Source organism: Suricata suricatta, chromosome 5 (genome assembly GCF_006229205.1).
Source record: "Suricata suricatta isolate VVHF042 chromosome 5, meerkat_22Aug2017_6uvM2_HiC, whole genome shotgun sequence".
Lineage (NCBI taxonomy): Eukaryota > Metazoa > Chordata > Mammalia > Carnivora > Herpestidae > Suricata > Suricata suricatta.
Window position 1 is genome coordinate 9,234,862 of NC_043704.1, and position 21,442 is coordinate 9,256,303.

At 41.9% G+C, this 21,442-nt stretch overlaps 1 protein-coding gene and 1 long non-coding RNA gene across 3 annotated transcripts in view; one reads left to right on the forward strand and one right to left on the reverse strand.

Annotated features, from left to right (window-relative positions):
• The window catches only part of KCNJ6 (potassium voltage-gated channel subfamily J member 6), a 265,669-nt gene extending 257,338 nt beyond the window's left edge, over positions 1-8,331 (forward strand). The window contains exon 4 of the mRNA XM_029938960.1: positions 6,872-8,331. Coding sequence (XP_029794820.1) covers positions 6,872-7,197 — 326 coding nt within the window. The 3' untranslated portion in view covers positions 7,198-8,331. The remainder of the gene's footprint in view (positions 1-6,871) is intronic.
• On the reverse strand, positions 2,914-15,506 carry LOC115291486. 2 transcript variants are annotated; one of them, XR_003908482.1, is made up of 3 exons: positions 15,083-15,506; positions 14,284-14,361; positions 2,914-3,005 (listed from the first exon to the last, which is right to left on the reverse strand). It is a non-coding gene; the product is annotated as an uncharacterized LOC115291486 (long non-coding RNA). The 2 variants fall into 2 exon arrangements; XR_003908483.1 differs by lacking the exon at positions 2,914-3,005 and adding an exon at positions 8,596-8,669.
• Between the last annotated feature and the right edge of the window lie 5,936 nt (positions 15,507-21,442).

A 21,442-nucleotide genomic window follows, 5' to 3' on the forward strand; every position in this document is an offset into this window, starting at 1 on the left:
TATATATACAATGGAGTTTTACATGGCAATGAGAAAGAATGAAATCTGGCCATTTGTAGGAAAGTGGATGGACCTCGAGGGTGTCATGCTAAGCGAAATAAGTCATGCAGAGAAGGACAGATACCATATGTTTTCACTCATAGGTCTAACAGGAGAAACCTAACAGAGGACCATGGAGAGGGGAAGCGGGAGAAGATTAAGGGAGAGGGAGGGAGGCAAATCATGAGAGACTATTGCTGAAAACGAACTGAGGACTGAAGGGGGCGGGGGGAAGGGGGTGACAGTCATGGAGGAGGGCACTTGTGGGGAGGAGCACTGGGTGTTATATGGAAACCAATTTGACAATAAACTATATACAAAATTAAGGGAAAAAAGGAAAAAAATTTTACTCTTCTCAACAACACAAACTTACTTATAATACCAGTGAAATAATGTGCTGGACAAGAGCCCACAGTTCCATCAAAATGGCCCATCTGGATATCCTTTATCCAACAGACAGATCCTAAGTCTCAGGGAACCTGGGTGGCTCAGTCAGTTAAGCATCCAACTCTTGATTTCAGCTCAGATAGGGTTGTAATCACATAGTTATGGGATCAAGCCCTGCATCAGACTCCACTCTGAGCATGGAGCCTGCTTGGGATTCTCTCTCTCCCTCTCTCTCTCTGCCCCTACCCCACTCACACATACTCTCTCTCAAAATAAATTAATGTTAAAAAACAAAAGGTTCCAAGAGGCGCCTTGGTGGCTCAGTCGGTTAAGCATCCAACTTGGGCTCAGGTTATGATCTCATGGTTCATGAGTTCAAACCCTGTGGCTGCCTCTGGGCTGACAGCTTGGATCCTGGAGCCTGCTTTGGACTCTGTCTCCCTCTCTCTCTGCCCCCTCCCACTCTGCTCTGTCTCTCTGTCTCTCTCAAAAATAAATAACACTAAAAAACATTCTTTAAGTTCCTAAGTCTCTTACTAAAGCTGAGTTCCCCCCCCCCCAACTCTATAGTGTTCTAATTACCAAACTCAAAACTTAAAGATCTGGGTTTTTCACTCGAATCTTAAAGTCAGCTGAAATAAGATGTTCATGTTCAACTATGCAAAGAGTAACAGAATTACATGAGCTTCATAAACTCTCTGGAGGTCACAGGATCATAGACTCTGCTTTTTTGCTCCAAGTTGAAGTCATTTTAATTATGAATGTCATTGTTTGTTTTATTTGGGAAGGATACACTCTAAGAATTTTAAGCCAACTTTTTAAAACTCTGTCCAAGGAAAGATTATAATTTATAGACTCCACACTCAGATAAGCAGAAATAGACCTGACTTTGTTTCTCTGTGACTGAAATGAACTACTCTGCTCTTAAGCTCCCTGTTTCCTGGTAGAAAATAAAAAGCTTACATTTGCCAATTAAAGGTAACTTGGTCACTTCCAGCGTTAGAGGTGGTTAATTCAAGATCTAAGCTCTCACTCAAGAAATTCCCCTCTCAAACCCTAAGCGCCATCTGCATTGGGGTGTGGCCCAAGTTCATCCTGCCTCCTGCTCTCCCCACAAGGTCTTTGGGGTATCTTGTGCCCTCACTGTGAGGTTCCAAGTGTCCACCAGACTCCTGGATCAGTAGCTGCTGGGTGCCTCTCCCCAGGGTCCTGCCAGCACCTCCACACTGTCCACACACACTCCTGCGTGCACACTCGAGAACACACACTTGGACACACGAGGGAAGCCCACACAAGCACAAAAACACATGTGCATATACACTAATACACTAACACACGTGCACAGTACACTCGCATGCACACACTCACACACAGGCCCCAGGCCACCGACCAGACACCTCCTCATTTAAACGACTCACGATGTTCTTAAGAGGACAACACAGTCAAACACTAAAAGGAAATACAAGTCGTAACAAATGAACCTAACAAGACATGAAATAGATGACAGGCCACATAGAAAAAGAATGAATTCAAGCAACTTAAAAAAATTCTTTTGGGGCACCTGGGTGGCTTAGTCAGTTAAGTGTCTGACTTCGGCTCAGGTCATGATCTCATGGTCCGTGGGTTCGAGCCCCACATCAGGTTCTGTGCTGACAGCTAGCTCAGAGCCTGGAGCCTGCCTTCAGATTCTGTGTCTCCCTCTCTCTCTGACCCTACCCTGCCAGCACTGTCTCTCTCTGTCTCTCAAAAATAAATAAAGAACAAAAAAATTTTTTAAAGAATTCTTTTTACATTTATTTATTTTTGAGAGACAGAGAGACAGACAGAGCACAAGCAGGGTAGGGTCAGAGAGAGAGGGAGACAGAGAAGCAGGCTGCAGGCTCTGAGCTGTCAGCACAGAGCCCAAAACGGGGCTTAAACCCACAACCTTTGAGATCATGACCTGAGCCGAAGTCAGACATTCAACCAACTGAGCCCCCCAGCTGCCCTGCAGAGAAAATTTTAATTTTACCTTACACGTGTGTGGTTGATAGTGTCTAAAGAACAAACAGCATCCGTGGGGGCTTTTTAAGGTGGTTTATCCAGATCTTATGAGTCTTTTACCATCACTCTCCTTCCAGAAGATTCTGATGACTTTGAAAGGAAAGTGAGCTTTATAGAGTAAAAGGAGGAAGTCTTAAGAGGGCCTTTCTTCCTGGCTCGGGGAGGGCCTGCTTCTTGCTGCGTCCGGACACGGCCTTTCTCGTGCGTGCATGCAGGAGAGAAAGCTCCCCGATGTCTCCTCCTCCCAAAAGGACACCAATCCTATTGGATTAGGGCTCCACCGTTATGACTTCACATAACCCCAGTTACCTCCCTAAAGTCCTAAAGTTTCCAAATACAGTCCCATTAGGAAGTTAGGGCTTCAACATGTGAATTTGAGAGTCATACAATTCAGTCCATAACACCATGTTATCCAAGAAACTTACTTAAACTTTCTTTGCTTTAGTTTGACCCTACGTTAGACAGACATCACAAGAGCATCCCGATAAGATGCTGCTGCAGGGTTGGGCCGTTGATGCACATAACGCGTTTCATGCCTGGCAGAAAATAAACAACCAATAACATTTAGTATTTAACTCAATACCTAGTTGTTTGTTAATTTGGTCAACTACTTTGGTGAGAGCAAACTTAGGAGTATGCACATAGAATGCCTTTTTTTAGACATTAAGAAAATGCACATCTCCATGTATTTTTGCATAGCTGGAGGAGAACCTCAGTGGCCCCCCAATATTTGGGGAACAGAAGAAAGTACAAGTGTTTATTGAAGGCACTTTTAACCTGCCTGTAAGGCAGGGCTCATTGTGATTGAAATAATCAGCAGTTGGCTGAAACTACTGAATGAAAATTATTGTTACGCTGTGGCAGGGCTACACTGTACTGCTTGTTTTTGACACTGGACTTGGGAAATCACCAACATTCTTCTCCCACACAAACCCTTAGAAACGTAAGTGCAGAACGCTTTATTACTGTGCTCATTCAATGTCATTCTTACTGTGAACAGCAAGGCATAAAGAGAAACACCACATCGTTCAGTCCGACATTTGAAATACAAAGGCAGAGCTCCAACAGCCAATTCTTTGTCTCTGAATACTAATGATCCATATTGATTAATTTACAGCATTCCATGTGGTGATGGTGGTTTGCCCATTCTATCTATTTTCCTGGAATCATATTCTCCAGGCGGATTAGATGTATTATCTATCACGGAGTGAATCCTTCCGGCTCTATCCAAGGGGCTGTCTCATGAGGAGGCTTTCATCATATTGGTATTCTGCTCAAAACGTTTCCCGTCATAATTTGCTGCTGTGAATCTAAAAATAGAGCTTTGCCTGTTAAATCTACACCTTGTAGGGCCCGACCCTGCGCCTGCTCAGCCGTGATGAAAGAGTCCTTAGAGGTGCCGCAGTTTCATTTCCTGGCTTCCGGATGGACTGGGCTTGGCGTCCACCACCAATAACATGCGCCCCTCCTCCCCCCACCCCCACCCCCCAGGCTCTGACATAGTCTTACTCAAAGAATGAAACGGCCACCAAAAAGATGAGCTGTTTCTAATCACTTCCCTGCAGGTTAAACTCTTGGAAGATTAATCAGAGATCCAAACAGAGAAGTTCTCAGAGGAGAAATTATGAAATGATGAAATAAAATAGTTTAAAAAATTTTATGTTTTTTATTTATTTTTGAGAGACAGAGAGAGCATGAGTGGAGAGGGTGCAAAGACAGAGGGAGACATAGAATCCGAAGCAGGCTCCAGGCTCTGAGCTGTCAGCACAGAGCCCAATGTGGGGCTCAAACCCATGAACCATGAGATCATGACCTGAGCCAAAGTCAAATGCTCAACTTACTGAGCCACGCAGGCACCCCTTGAATGCAAATTTAAAAGAAAAAGGACTCAAAAGTCATCTTTTTCCTTAATAACACATCTGAGACATTTCCAACCAACAATATTAAGCTGCTTCTCTATAGTTTTCCTAAGTCAAGTCTTTTTGCTTGACAATGAGTATTTATTGGGAACTACAATGTCAAAGTGCTGTGCTAAATGCTAGGAACATGGAAATAAATAAGACCTACCAGCCCCAGTGTGGCCCCAATTCAACAAGAGAAACAGACACTTAGAAGCAACTGCAAACAAAGGACCATGGGAGGGCGTCACTAGAATGTTATGGCACCCTGGGCTCTATAGTTCCAGTCAGAGACTGGTCAGTCACAGAGTGCTCCAGAAAGGAGAAGATAAATTAGTTCTTGAAAGATGAGCAGGATCCCACTGGGAAAGGATATTCAAGATACAGAAAGAGTTGAACACAGGCATAAAAGTACAAATGCCAATGGCAAGAGAGTCAGTATGCCCAGAGAGTGGAGAGTGACCAGAACCGGAAATGAGCTTTTTCACCTTTTGCTCTTCCCCAAAAGAAGCATCTCTTTTTCTTTTTTTTTTTGAGGTACAGAGAGAGACAGCATGAGCAGGGGAGGGTCAGAGAGAGGGAGACACAGAATCTGAAGCAGGTTCCAGGCTCTGAGCTAGCTGTCAGCACAGAGCCCGATGCAGGGCTCGAACCCATGAACCGTGGGATCATGACCTGAGCTGAAGCCAGACGCTCAACCGACTGAGCCACCCAGGTGCCCAAAGCATCTCTTTTTCCAGAGAGAAGTTTACTCGCTAAAAACCCAATGCAGGGGGATTCCATGATGGTCTTCTTGATATGGAAAATACCACAGCATACATGTGCACTGATAGAATCTCGACAGCTCTGCCTTTCTTACAGTGTTAACCCAGTTGGTTTTATTTTGTTACGTTTTCAAATTCAATGAAAATCACATTGGCAGTTCAGAAGACAAACCCTAGTTGAGAAATGAAAGCAAGACAGGGCTCTTTTCTTTTCCATATCTAGAAGTCCTGCAATACTTACTTTAGAGGCATAAAAGGGGCTTTTACGGGTTAGTCAGAGAGACACTGTCCCAGGGGAGCATCCAGTTTGGGGATTAAGGAGGAGAGCACAGTGCTAGAGTGAGAACACTGCTGACTCAGGCCCCGACAGCAGAGTAGGGTAAATCGCTTAAGTCCCTGGCACACCAGGGTCGTCTTCTACTCAAGAGGAGCAAGTACAACGCTCTGGGATCATTCTGGAGCTCCGAATCCCTCCATGTAGACACCCACTCTGCCTGCATCCAACACAAAGCAGCTGCCTGATACACCTCGTTGGCTGTCTTAATGAATGACATGTTGACCGACTGGCTGTTTTCTTGGATCAATGAACACGGGCCACAGGACAACTTTTCTGCGTCATAGGTAGTTTTACCCTTAAGGACGCCTTATTCATTTCTTTAAAGTTTTAATTATAATACATTTTACAATCTTATTAGAATAAAGGTGACTAATATTTTCTTCTACTTAAATGTTTTTTTTTCTTCTGATTTTAAAAGAATTTTTATAGGACCCTAAACAGCACTGTGGGCCCTAGGCCCTGGACCTGCCTAGCTAATGGAGAAGTCATCCCTGAAGGAACGACTCAGTGGATGTGTCCACGTCCTGAGAAGTTTCAGAAGAGAGCCCTTTGGCCAATGCACCAGTGCATTCCCCAGATTTTACATCAAGTCAGCTGCCTAGTTTTCTTATCTAAGAGGATGTGTGGAGTTCCCCCCATTCCATCATTTCGTATTTTAAATAAAGCTGCTCCGACCCCTGGGCTCCAGTAATTCATATGGCATTTCTGTGCAAAGTAGGAAAAGGTTTCTTATCTTTAAGAAGGCAAAAAAAAAATCCTTTAAGGTATTATGTTTATTACATCGTCTGAATAACTATCCTCACTGAGCCTGGGGAGAGTACAAAGTCAGGTGGGTGTCCCTTCCAACCTCATTGTGGGCCGCAGTCAGGGCCTGCCTGCATGGCCTGATGTAGGATGGTAACACTAATCCATGACGTTCAGCTGAAAGACATCCTAGGTGTAGTTGCATAAACCAAACTTGATTCTAAGTCTGTGGCCAGAATGGTCAAGACTCAGTAGGACTCAGGCAAAGCCCCTAAAAGCAATGGGAGGCCAGACTCATGGCCTCCAGTTTCTCCCAGAGTGAAACGTGGATGAGGCACAAGCACATGAATGTGCACCTGTGCACAGGTGCACACATGCTTTCCCGTGTGTGTATGCATGGCCTTGTGAGCAAGTGTGGTTTACTGCGAGCCAGAGCCCTCCCACTGCTCCCTAGAACTCCCCACCCCCGGAAGTCCTGGAGGTTCCACCATACACTCCTGTACGTGTTAGTGTATACCTACAACACGTTATAACGCCCTGCGCAGGGCACAATCGGAACAGCTACATGCAACACCCCTAGCCAGCCCACTGAACCCACCTGCTGACGGAAAGCCCACATTCACGTATACTAAAGCCTCTGTCTGTTCCCTTCTTTGCAGGGATGACATGCCAAGCTCGGAGCTCCTACATCACCAGTGAGATCCTGTGGGGTTACCGGTTCACACCTGTCCTGACGCTGGAAGACGGGTTCTACGAGGTCGACTACAACAGTTTCCATGAGACCTATGAGACTAGCACCCCATCTCTCAGTGCCAAAGAGCTGGCCGAGCTGGCCAACAGGGCGGAGCTGCCCCTGAGTTGGTCTGTGTCCAGCAAACTCAACCAACATGCAGAACTGGAGACTGAGGAAGAAGAGAAGAACCTCGAGGAACAAACAGAAAGGAATGGTGATGTGGCAAACCTAGAAAACGAATCCAAAGTGTAGTCTCCTAGCGGGGCAGCTCCTCCTCTCCCCTCGCACAACCTTTCCTCGTCTCTCATTCTCTTTCTTTTTGTCTCTCTTCCTTGGTTGTTTATTTATTTATATTTAATTTTGACATGACCAGAAAACAAGTCTTCAAGGTGTAAAATATCTACCTGCCCTCTCTCAGTTAATTCAGATCGACAAGGTAGACACGGATTTGGTGAAGGTGCAACGTGCCGTCATTTGTGGCCCAAGCTTGCTCTCTTCCCGAAATACCACAGACCCAGCTCCTAGGGATTTCAGCTACTCACCGGCATGTCATGTACAATACCAGATCCCTCAAAGAATGTGTTAGAGGTTTCACCTGGGATATGACAAGTTAGGTCTCTGGTGCCTATTTATTCATGCAGTGAGACATAGCGTATAACCCTCAGTTTTATAGATTCCAATAAATTTCATCCACAGGGCGAGGTGCTTGCCCCATACAGGCACTGCAGTTATAGGACCCGGGTCAGGTAAAGACAAAACACTGTACATATATATGCCTTATGTAATTATTTTTTCTTTTTGCAGTTAGTAATAAAACACAGCATGTACAAAAGTACTGTAGGACAGAACTTCTAAATACTGTACATAGATGTATAATTAATGTAGGTTTAGATATATAACTTTAGAAATAAGATGCAAAAAAAAAAAAATTCCCGATGTACAGTAGGCATTCTGTTCTGATGTCTTTGCTTTCTCAATTTCGTTGGTCCCATCAACCGCTGACCCTTCGTGCATGGCCTTTGTCCTGTGTCCCAGACTGGTAGTATTTGGGTACCTCACTCTTCCCTTGCTGATCTTTTCGTTGACTCTAATAAGCCATAGGTCTGGGGGAGTTAGGAGGTCCAGTATATGGCAAAACCCACCACCAATACGCTGATATACTGTGAAATGTTTACAAAACTGAGGTCTCTTTTTCTAGTAACAGGAGCCTCACTGACTAGTCTGGGAGAATATTCCAGGGAGAGGACACTCTCTGGCATGTCAGCAAGGACGTGTTTATGCTTTTTCCCATGAGCTGTCACCCTTTGTAGTACAAGAGTTTGGGAAACTCTTCTGCAAACCCATGGATTCTCCACTCTGTAATTTCTCTACAGACTTAAAAAAAAAGACGTGGTAATTTAGCAGAAGATGGTTTGTGTTTAAAGCCATGACTTTGGCGAAGGCATGTGGTGGGCAACATGTATTATAATCATTCACCTCACACACGTTGACTCCATCTGGCTCTCTCCCTGTCCCCTCCAGCTTACCCATCAGCACTTCTTGCATTTGTATTTATTATTATTCATATTCTTTTATTATTATTATAATCTAGTCAAAGATTAGATCAACAATCTAGGTGACTATGAAATCTCTCTAGAGCATGCCACAGGTGGGAAATCAAATCCAAAGTGTCTCCCAATCAGAAGAAGACAAGCGGAAAAACTGCAGCCTTAATTCATTTTAATCTGTAAAGATAAATGGAAAGAGAGATTAAGAGAGAGAGAGAAGAGAAGAAAGAGAAGGAAGGAAGGAAGGAAGGAAGGAATTTTGTACTAAAAAATCTAAATTTCAAAATGAAAAGATTCAAATAAAAAGATAAAAGGAAGAGAATGTTAGACAAAATCTCAAGGGCAGGTGGAAATTTTGCACTGTAACAGATCTTTCACATTCATTTCGCAAGTTTAAACTCTTTGTTCCCAAAAACAATCGCCCATCATAAATATTCATTGCCTGAATTCAAGTTCATTTTCAGCTCCTACAGCTGTGCTCAGTTTGAAGCTTTGTGCCTTGGAGGTCAAAGAACTCAAACTAGCAATCACTCCCTATTGCCCTGGACTTCCCTGACCAGATTGCAGAGGCCTTCGCTGTAGTTTGGGGACTTGGCTACTTTGAAAAAGCATGTCCCAGAGATAAGGAAAGTGGCTCCTCCATTTAACATAGGGGTCTCTCTTCTCCTACTCCCTTGACCTCACATCAGGACAACTGCTTCTTGGCACTGACGTAACTGAAAACAAAACTATTGGCCGTATAGCCGTTTCCTGTTTGCCAACATTTCATTTTCTGCATTGAATATCTGTTGAATCACTTATTCATTCCACACACTCCAAGGAGGAGGTTGTAGTCGAGGAGGAGGAGGGAGCCCCATAAACTTCCTGCCAGGCTGTTGGGAGGTACTGTGGCCTTACCTCGCTGTAGCCTTATGAAGGGCGCCCTTGACTTGGGGGTGCTAACCCTGCAACGTCACCAGAGTTGCAGGGAAGGCATGGTAGCACAAAGCAAGATGAAGCAGGGGCTGCATAAAGTCTGCTAATTAGCTCTTGATGACTCAGTGGGCCTTTTTTAAATCTGTTACTAAGGTTCAAAAGACAACACACACCTTGTTGTCTGGTTGGAAGAACAGTTCAGGGCCCTTTAGCACAACTGAACGAAGAGCCTTGACAACCTTTGGTCATGCACATGTGTCAGTTCTGAATCTGTGACAGGGCACCCAGGGGTGAGGTCTCTCCCTATTTCTCATTGTCTTTGGTGTCGATGTAGTTGGAGATGGAACATGAACCAAATCTTGTTTTTGTAATGTGAGTCTCTGGATCTTTAAACAAGGATGCTCCAGAAGAACCTTTTACTAGAATGTTCCCTATCAAACATGTCTATTTTTCTACAATTATTGATAACACAGTTTAACAGTGTATTTTGTGTCAACTGTTAAAATTTGGAATTGAAAGAAGTTCATTGAAACTGAATTTTCTAAGCAGCAAGTATTGAATGGTTTGTTTCATCAAGACCGTACAACACAAATGAGCCCACGATTTCTACTCATTCTCTTCCACCATATCCAGTCCCCATTCACCCAGTCACTTTCTTAGCAAATCATGTGTAACGAAAATAAATAAGCCTATTTTAATGCAACAATACCCATAACTAATGAGGATCACTCTCAACTTGATATTTTGGTCTGTTTGGTTGGTGTGTTTGAGTCACTTTCCATAAAAGCATGGTGGGATCCTATAGCCAGATAAGAATTTTTAACTTAAGGGTTATGGTTTGCCACAGTTGACCCCAATGTGGAGAAAAGGGCAGATTCCTCTGGAAGCATGACCTCCGCAAGGGCTTCTGAGACCCTCAGATTCTCACTTCCACCCACCCCAATACGCTTTCCAACTGGAAAACCTATTTGTTTATAAGTCAATTTTACATAACTAATAAAATCGTTTCTGTTTTTGGCTGTCCCCTCGACAAACGATACTCTTTTGAATTGACATATTCGCAATCACTGTAATGTCAGGTCATCGTTTATCCATTCCTTCATAACATGGCAACCTGTTGACCCAACATATAACCACTCCATGTCCGTGGGAAGGAACTTCCTCCTTCCCCCACTCTTTTGCTCCATGTGTCTCTCTCTTTTGTGCTTTCCCTAAGTCTCCAGTGCCAAGTCCACTGATTATGTTCAGTATCTTATGTTCCCTAACAAAAATCCAGCTACTGTCTTTAAAAATGTCAACTTATTTCATAAGCACAATTTTTCTCTTGATTTAACCAAACTAGGGCTCTGAAATGTCTATTTCTCACTGTATGCTAATTAAAAAATTATTTATGACTTCATTCAAAAACCTAAATTTTGAAATCCCCAGAGCAACATCCTTATGCCTTCCTTTCCTACATCTTCTTACATTTCAGGTTTCTTACTTTTTCCCCTTTGCTTTTTAATTTGATTTAAGCCAATATCTTTGGGATGTGCAAAAACTGTGTATTAAAGGCGGGAGCTGGTGGATACAGAGGTTTTAAAAATGCCAGTAGAAAACTACTTGAACTCACTCAAACAATGTGAAGTCATTTGATTAGCTGAGTAACTCAAGGTAAAAAAGAATGAAAATATTTGTAGTCATTTCCAAGACAGCTTGCCAATAGTCTAACTCGTTTTCAGTCTTTCTTTCCTTGACTTGGATGGTGCTCTATGTGACTCAGAAAAGTCAAAAGGGTAGTTGTAATTAAATGCCCTACATAAATAGGAAATAGTATCTTCTTTCAATGGATGGCTATACAATTGAAAAACATAGTGAGTGTATACATAATAGATGATTCATTGATATCGCATTACAATATAGTAAAATCATATTATCTTGTTTCTAGACTCCATGGCCAACTTGTGTTTAAGAAAATGTAATCCTTTTATTTAAAATGGAGTAAAAACACACCTCTTTCTAACATTTCTACCCTTAATGTCGTGGAGAATTTCCATTGCAGTGTCATCTAGAAATCAAAAACTCTGTAAGGCTACAAAAGAGATTTTGACAAAGCACAATATCAATACACAATACAATGACAAAACAATATTGTACCCCACACTGTGTTCAGTGTTTGGGAACTTTCAGAGCACTTACACAAATTACGTCATTTAATTCTACTCTACCATGAGAGCTTGGGTATTACAATTTACATTTTATAAAAGGAAAACTATGGTTGAGGCAAATTGAATAACTTCCCTGAGGTTATGGGTCCAGTAGTAATAGATCCTGGTCTCAAACCCAGGGCCAAGGCTTCAGTCATGGGCACTGAAAGGGTCGGCAAACCAAATCTACTCACAGACTCTGGCCCCACTGCCTGTTTTTGCACCACTTGTGAGCAAAGAATGACTTTTATATTTTTTAATGGATGCAGGGGAGAGGAATATTTTCTGACATATGAAAATTGTGTGAAATTCAAATTCCAGTGTCCATAAATAAAGTTTTCTTGGAATACAGTCACACCCATTCATTTGTGTATTGCCTATGACTACTTTCACACTACACTAGCAGAGCTGAGTATTTAAGATGGAGACTATATGCTCAGAAGACTAGAATATTCCTATCTGGCCCTTTACAGAAAAGTTTGCCGACCCCTATACTGTATGTACTATTAAGTACTATTCATGTATGAAGTACTAGTAATTACTAAATATTGTACTGTGCTACAGATTCCTGGACAACTTCGAACGAGGACATTCTTTTCCAATAAAAATGCATTGCAGTCACTCATAAATCTGTTCCAAGAAAAAATACCATAGTCATATAATCAGGTGTCAAAGGAAGGCTCCTTCCTTTTCATAACCATTCTCCCAGAGTGCTAAATAAATAACCAGTCAAGATTCAGTGGCCAACTCAGAAAGTGACAATGTGAAACAACTCCTTAATAAACAAAAAAGAAACAGAATCCCCAGTCCAGTTGACTGAGCCATTGGGTCACCAGTATCTATAGGTGTTTAGATATGTAGATAGTTAGGACACGTGTCTCCACCCAGTCGGGTAAACTGGACCTGCAGTAGTTGCAGGGGGAGCTTCCCCTCCCCCATCTGCCTTCTCTCCTATGCTCCCTTGGACTATGAAGCTGTGCCTATGTCTCTCTACTAGTTCTCTCTAGCCTGCAATTGATCAACGTGATGAAGATGAACCTTGAACTATTGCTCATATCTAGCTGTCCTGGTTCTGGATCTTTCCAGTCATTCGGCCAAAAGTTTGATTTAACACGAGAATTAGGAACTAAATGCTTCTCTTGGAAAACCAAGAGGTTCTTCGAAAAGAGTTCAGGGAGAAACAGGAGAGTAGTAAAGTGCTGTTGGATTGTTTGTCGCTTTCTGAGTCCAAGACACAAGATAAAGACTGGTAATTACAGAAATACTGAAAGCAAGAAATCCAGACAATGGAGTTTTGAGATAAGTCAATATTAAGTGACACTCTTTGGTATCGCTAAGCTGAGTGCACTGGTGTTCTAAGAAAGCATTTCCAAAGCCAGACATGGTTCAGCCAAGTGAGGTTCTTTATCTTTTTAGTTCTATTGGAAAATATATCAGGTTCTGTTATGAGTGCTTTCCTGGAAATTAGGTGGGGGTAAAATTTTGTAACAAATCATTGTGATGTACTGTGACAGATACATGATGGAAATTGAGATGAATTTGGTCCTGTGTCTGAAACTAAATAGTAATGATATCAGCAATGTAGATTGCAAAAAGCTCACAACCCTGCAACTGCATGGAACAGCATAATAACTAAGTGGGGGGAAAAGATATCTCAAAGTTCCACACCATAAAACTTAAATAAATGTAAAAGGAGTCAAACTTTTACTTGGCCTCTTTGCCTTGGTAAGAGAAAGCTCGATGCATCCACCTAACTCAGACAGGGGAGTCCTAGGGAGGACATGAGCACAAAATAGCTCATGAGATGGCCTGCGTGATTAAGTGATAGAGATTTATCGTCAAGGAAAATGGCTTTTATAAAGTTAATTTTAGATACTGCCCCCTCGACATGAATCCTAATGTGTTCTGTGGTCAACCAGAGATTTGTGACCACACAGGAAATAGATCTTGATTTCAAAGAATGAAATGTTCCTACTATCAAAGTGTAATTGACCATTTCAGGATTAAGACTCTGCACCCATCGGATTAACACTGATCATAAATACTGTGATATCAACCAGCCAATCTTTACAAGAGTATGAAGGGCTGTTTTTCTCAGGCACTGTAAATATCTGCTACCAACAGACACTAGTGAAATAAACATGTAATGCATCATTATCTCTAAAATTCTGATAGAAATCATAAAATATCCATCCAAAGGAGCAAGAAATCCTGGGAGTCTAAGTTCAGACCTCTTTGGCCCCTAAAATCCCAGTCCAGTCTGAATGCCTTACAGAGTAAATGAATGTTGTTAGGCTTAGCAGCACTAAACACAACTACAGAACTGGATCGACCAGAGCACAGAGAGCTGGGCTCCATCAGCTGTGCGGGATCAGAACCTCTAACGCCATGGCCACTATTCCTAGAGAAGGACAAGGATCTCCTTCTCTGAGAATAGGTTCTCAGATCCAATTGGTGCCATTCAGGCATCATCTCTCAGCACTACTGCATATGAAAATGGGTGTAAGCAACACTCCCTTGGGTCAGTCTGTCCGTGCCCACCTGCTGCAGGCTCTATATGTGAACCTCTCCCTCCAGGAGAGGGTCTGGTTCCTGCTTAGATAGACAATGACCCCTCCCAGAAGACACTGGGGAGCCAGTGTCTTTTGAGCTTATGTTGGCCAGCACCCTTGACCCTATAGAGCACCCACCTGGATCAGGGATGACAACTCTCCCAGGAAGAAATGAAGTAAGACCTTTTGAAACGCCCGTGCACAGGGGTGTCCTTCCTATACATAAGTCAAAATCAAACAATACCATTAAATAAATGGAGTAAGCGTAAAGAAGTCCAAAGAAAGACATTTTCCATGGTGATTACCTGTATGACCTTTTCCCCCCTTTACATATCTAATTCTTCAGCTTCTGGAAATTCTCAACTTTTTAGTGTCATGTTGCTGTGAGCACAAACTCAGCTGGCCCACTGGGCAATCCGAACCATCACCCTAAATGGGCCGACCCTGTTTCTTTAAGTAAAGGGGTCTGATCTGTTCAAACCTACCCCGCATCCAATCCAACTGCTGTCCTGTGCAAGAAACTCCACATCCTCTCTCTTGCCTCTAACAGGAACCATCAAACAAGGACATTATTGTCAGGAGTCTCCTCTTGATTTGTAAGGAACTCCCCTGAATTGCAACACTTGGAGACACAACTTACACTGTCCCCGAGTGCCCACAGGGCGTCCATGTCACCACAGGTTATCATCCATACATTCTGCCCGGTTCCTCTTTCCGAATTCCTTTCCTCACTCACCACCAGAAGTCATATTTCCTGGCAGTTGTGAGCTCCCATTCCATGTTTGAGTGGCAACCCAGAACATATGATCAAGGCTAGTCCCATCTCTTACCACCTAATGGCTCACCACCAATTTTAACTGAGCACATAATATGCTCATGGTCTGACCACCTGCGACCCAAAAAAGGTAAAATATTTCATTTCTTCCCCCATACACACCTAGAGAGTCCATGAGTGATGCCTTGGCATTAGGACATTAGCCCGTAACTGAGGTCTTGTGCTGAAGGGACAGCTGGTCTTTTCCAGAGGAATCTTCTTATCCTTTGCAACATGCAGTTAGGCTAGCCAGCTTGCCAGAGACGATCCTGACTATCTTTATTCAGCCCAGTGGAACAGCATCTAAAATGAGAGTCTTGCAGGAACAACAGTGAACTCCCACACGTGTACAGGATTCTGAAATGATGACCTAAATATATGCCTGTGTTGGCAAAGTGGCCTTTCCTCCCCCGCTGTCTGCACAGACTGTGCTCTGGGGAAAAAACCAAGCACCCATGTGGCGCCTGGTTACCCAGGATGTGCATGGCTGCTGCCATGGCAACCTGCAGCCTATCAGCATAGATCTCTCCATGGAGTCTCTGAGAACTGGCAGAGGCCCCAAAGGGCTGGAGCTCCCAAAGGCTTGTCCACCTGCAGACAGCCTTGGGGGAAACCTAAGAGTTACAAGGCAGTGCCCAGGCAAACAGGCACTCGTTCTGGGGCCAGGGGAAGGATATTACTATCCCTTCTACCTAGGGGTGTTTGCACTCAGGCGGCCAGACTATTCCTTTGAAAAATGCTATTCTTTAAGCCGTCATCTCCATCCCACATGCACGCCGACACCCAAATCACATTCTCCTTTAAGAAAAAAAAAAAAAGAAATCAAGAAAAATTCCAAAACTAAATTCACGTTATCCAATGCAATAGATATCCAAAGAGCTGCTATTTTATTAATCGTTAAATAAGCTTCGCCGAAATAGTGTTTTCGTAATAAGCCCAAGTGTAAACAAAAGCAATTTAAAATTTTTACTCAGAAATTCCTTTAGGAAAAAAACAAAAGAAAGAAATTCTTTTAGAAAACCTGATTTCAAATGTTCATTTTTGCCTCCAGGAGGCAAAGTCTCCAGAATACTATTTCTCCATGAACATGAACTTGCCACTTTCCATTTTCTGGCTTTGAACCTAAGAACAGATTCTTTTCCGTTGGCAGGAAAGGTTATGCAGAATTTAGCACTGAAACTTTCAGAGTTAAATTCGGTCTGGCCCTATAATGCCAGGTAGGAGTAAACTTTGCTAACCAGGAACAAGTTCCATCAATGTTCTTAGATGCCAACCTCTGGGAAATTCTGGACATGGAAATTTTGCTCAAGATGATGGCCTGCTTTCAGAGAGAGGATGGTAGTGTTCGAATCTCTGAGTCATGGCCATGCACATGCCAGACCACTAAGCTGATCTGCAGCTTGCCCGGTCAGCTGGCTGTGTCCATACGGGGCATTAGTGAATAAATGAGAACTTTCTACAACCCGAACAGCCACACTGGAAGACCTTTCTTCCATGGTATTTACAACGCTGTTACAACAGACATCACTCAGACATGTGGCTTGCTATTCCATGGTGCTCTCTGCTTGGACCTTCATATGTTTTTCCTTTTCTAAAAGAAAAACCGTACACGGCAGCGGTTCCACAGCCCTTGTAACTATCACTTTAACAAATGCAACAACTCTTTCCCCACATATACGCACACAGGCACATACATGTGTACACATATGTATATACACAAACATATATGTACATGTATACACATATACAAGTATACATGCACTCATACACGCACACACACAAACACACACATGCTTCCCTCCTCCAGTCGGTTGTGAGCTGATCCACATAAGCAAATTTACAGAAAACCAAAGCCCTAAAAATGACGATCACTCCCTCCCTTAACCATCACAGTGGTATTCTTTCTAAAATGCACCACAGGGCTCCCTGAACGCACAGGCAATGGGTCATAAAGTAGCCTTTTTTTTTTCATTGGTGGGAAACCTGGATTCAGTGTGAAGAGAACACGATTTTGGTCCCGGTTCCATCCCCAGATGAGTTATATGGTCTTGGATAAATCACTGAACTCAAAAACGGTGTTCTCATCACTTTCTATTTTTGGGTAACCACCTTTATCTTTTAGCACAGTTTTAGGTTCACGGCAAAATCAAGTGAAAAGTACACAGAGTTCCCATACATCCCCCGGTCCCCACAACATTCACAACCTCCCCCATTATCAGCATTTCGACCCAGAGTGGTACACTTGTTACAAACGTTGAACCCACTCTGACTTATCCACATCACTCAAAGTCCATGGTCTACACTAGGGTTCACTCTGTGTACATTCTATGAGTTTTGACAAATACATAATGTATAATGATATGTAGCCACCAATGAAGTATCATGCAAAATAGTTTCACTGCCCTAAAATTTTTCGGCGCTCTATTTGTCTCTTCCCTCAACCCCTTGACAACTACTGATCTTTTCATTGTCTTTACAGTTTTGGCTTTTCCACACTGTCATATAGTTGGAATCATGCAGCATATAGTCCTTCATATTAGCTCTCTTTCACTTGGTATTATGCACTTCAGATTTCTTCATGTCTTTTCATAGCTTGATAGTTCATTTCTTTTTGGGGTTGAACTGGATGTACCATGGATGTACCATGGTTTATATATTCATTTACATACCGTTGTTTGCTTCCAAGCTTTGGCAATGATGAATAAAGCGGCTATAAACATTGCATGCAGGTTTTTGTGTAGACATAAAGTTTTCTATTCATTTGGGTAAATACCAGGGAGCATAGTTGCTGGATCATATGATACAACTATGTTTAGTCTCGTAAGAAACTGTCAAGCTGTCTTCCGAAGTGGCTATACCATTTTACATTCCCACCAGCAATGAATGAGAATTCCTGTTGCTTTTCATCCTTGCCAACATTCGGTGTTACCAGTGTTTTGAGTTTGGGCCACTCTGATGGGTGCACACTGGTTTCACATTGTTGCTTTCATTACATTTCCCTGGTGACATAGGATATGGAGTATCTTTTCATAAACATACTTTCCATCTGTACATCTTCTTTGGTGAGGTGCCTGTTCAGGCCTTTGTACACTTTTTAATCAGGTTGTTTGTTTTCTTACTGTTGAGTTTTAAGAGTTCTTTGTATATTTTGGATAACAGTCTTTTATCAGAAGCATCTTTTGCAAATATTTTCTCCCAGTCTGTGGTTTGTCTTCTCATTCTGTTGACAGTATCCTCTGCCAAGCAGAAGTGGTTTTTAATGATCACCAGCTTATTAATTCTTTCCTTCATGGATCATGCCTTTGGTATTGTATTTTTAAACTTATTGCCATACCCAAAGTCATCTAAGATTTCTCATAAATTATCTTCTAGGAGTTTTATAGTTTTGCACTTTACACCTAAATCATTTTGAGTTCGTTTTTGTGAAGAGTTTAAGGTCCATGTCCAGATATTTTGGGGGGAATATGAATGTACAGTTTTTCCAGCACCATCCGTTGAAAAGATTGTATTTGCTTCTGTGTATTACCTTTGCACCTTTGTCAAAGAGCGGTTGATTGTACTTCATAGGGTTCTATTTCTGGGCTTTCTGCTCTGCTTCATGGATCTACTCGTCTATTCTTTCATCAATATCACACTGTCTTGATCACTATAGACTTATAGTAAGCCTTGAGGTTGGATAGTATCAGTCCTCCAATTTTGCTCTTCAATATTGAGTTGATGACTGCAGGTCTTTTGCTTCTCCACAAAACTTTAATACCAGTTTGTAAATATCCACAAGTTAACTTGCTGGGATTAAATGCATTGAATCTGTAGATCAATTTAGGAAGAACTTGATAGCATTGAGTCTTAGAATATTGAGCCTTCCTATCCATGAACATAGAATATCTCTCCATTTATTTAGTTTATTTGTTATCTTTCACTAGAGTTTTGTAACTTGTCTCATATAAATCTTGTATAATTTTATTAAATTTATACCTAAGTATTTTATTTGGGGGGAGGTGCTAATGTAAATGGTATTGTGTTTGTAATTTCAGATTCCACCTGCTCATTGCTGGTATATAGAAAAGTGATTGACTTTTTGTATATTAATTTTGTATCCTGCAACCTTGCTATGAGTTTTTTATTGATTCTTTCAGATTTTCTACATGGACATTCATGTCATCTGCAAACAGAGATAATTTTCTTTCTTCCTTCCCAATCCCTCTAAACACTTTTCACTGCATCCCACAAATTTTTGACAAATTGCATTTTTATTTTCATTTAGTTCAAAATATTTTTCATATTCTTTTAAGATTTCTTCTTTGGCTTATGTGTTATTTAGAAGTGTGTTGTTGAACCTCTGAGTTTTTGAGATTTTCTCTCTCTTTTTGTTGTATTTCTAATTTGATTCCACTGTGGTCTAGAGAAAACATTGAATGATTTATATTCATTCAAGTTTTTTAAGTTGTGCTTTATGGCCCAGAATGTGGTTTATCTTAGTGAATGTTCCAATGTGAGCTTTAGAAAATGTGTCTACTGTTAGTTTCCTTGTCTTTCCTTTTTGTCTTTTTTAGCAAGCTGAATCCTCTAGTCTCTATTTCTATGACTCTGATAGCAGTTCAAGTCTATACCACCCCTACACTAGATAGCCCTAGATGGTTTAGCTTTTAGTCTTAGCTATGTTTAATTGTTTCATGAATTCCTACACTGGTAGCAATGAAATCCTGCCACCATCCATATACTTGTCTCCAGGATCTCCTTACTAAACACATCCTTCTCTCCTCTCCTCTACCACCACTAAACCCCATAGCAAATAGGCAAGTTATGAGTTATGTGTCTTCTAAACAAATGAGGTATTAGTGTACAAGCACTACAGTCTCCTCTACAGTGGAAAAAAAAAAAACAAAGTGGTTGGGACCTTTGATTGAAAATAAGTGCATGACTACATCTTGCCACCTCATCCATAAATAAATACTTCAATCAGCTCCAACAGGTTACTGACAACTTGCTTTTAACCTGAATCCATCTCTATCTTCCATGAAGTATGCACTTAGGACATGCACCCAGGACAAAAAAATTAATGCTAAATCAAGGAGAACAAAATTAAAGATGCAAAGAGATTAAACCATAACATTTTAATTCAACTGCTTTATTTCAGCTATATCCCTCTTTTCCACTATTAATTGAAAGATAATTCACTTTATTTGTCTTTCCTAATAAAGTAGCACAATACTCAGGTCTGAAATATTCAGTATGGCCCAAAAAAAACATGAAGCCGTTTCCTAAGACAGAAAGAAAATTATTCTGCAAAGTTCACTACTTCAAAAATCCAAAACAATGCCTAGACTTGAGTAGCCTTTTTAATCCTGAATCTATGAAACTGAGGATAAGTCTTAGCCTGGTTTGAGGGCCGTGTTGCTATTAACCTGAAAGTTTCCATTCTTATCATCACACACAACTGTCAGAAATTATGAAAACCAAGCCTAGCCACCCTTAGATTCAAGTCATCAAGCGGGGGTGTCACTGGAGCACATGTTGGTGTTCTAGTTCCAGTATCCACTGCTAGAGAAAGAAGTCTTCTAAAAAGAAAACAAGGCACAGACATATTTGACCCTCAACATTGTTCCTAGAAATTCTTTTAAGAACCTGAGGTTTTTTTTTTTTAAAGATGCTCACATTCTATAGAGAAATAAAATGTTTGGTTTTCAAGGTGTATGAAATTCACTGATGCTGGGAGCAGACCCACACATGTACCTCCATTCTCAGGGATCCAGGTTGCCAACTAAAACTAGACAAAAAGAGAATTCCACTCAAAATATTCTGAAAGTTAGTAGATGTCCCATATTTTATTATTCTAGATTAATATTTGTTTGACTGAGGATTGACCCCTGAACATTTGTAGGACAGCGGGCAACGTCCTAGACAAGTGGCTCTAAAGACCAAGAAATAATAATCTCTCCTCTGCCCTCATCAAGCCTCATGGCAACCAGCTCTCACCATGTGACCACACTGTGTTGAGTGAATCAAACCACACAAAAGCCCTGTGAGCAAATACTCACTCCCACTTTACAAATCAAGAACCCGAGGCATAAAGAGAAAAATTAACTTACTCTAGTTTTATAAAGAAGACGACCTAACAGGAAGGGTACAACAATGTTCCAAAATTTAAAAAACAAATCGGTTTCTAGGTAAGCAATCGCGAACCGTTTCCCAGGGAAGAGAGGGACATTTGTCCTGACTTTCCCGGAGACGGGGCAGGATGTAGAAGATACAGACCCAGGAGGGAGTCTGCCTTACAGTCTGAGGAGCCAACATGGGAGAGAGGCCATAGGTGGTCATGCACAGAGCAAGACCGGGGGGGGGGCGGGGGGGGGAGCCTAGGCCTGCCTGGCTGGAGTGGGCTGGCTTACTGTAGGATTTGAGAAAATATGCATTTTGAAACCTGGTGCTAAATTGTAGAAGACTTGGAATTCCAGAATAAGGAAGACAGACTAAAATAAGCAG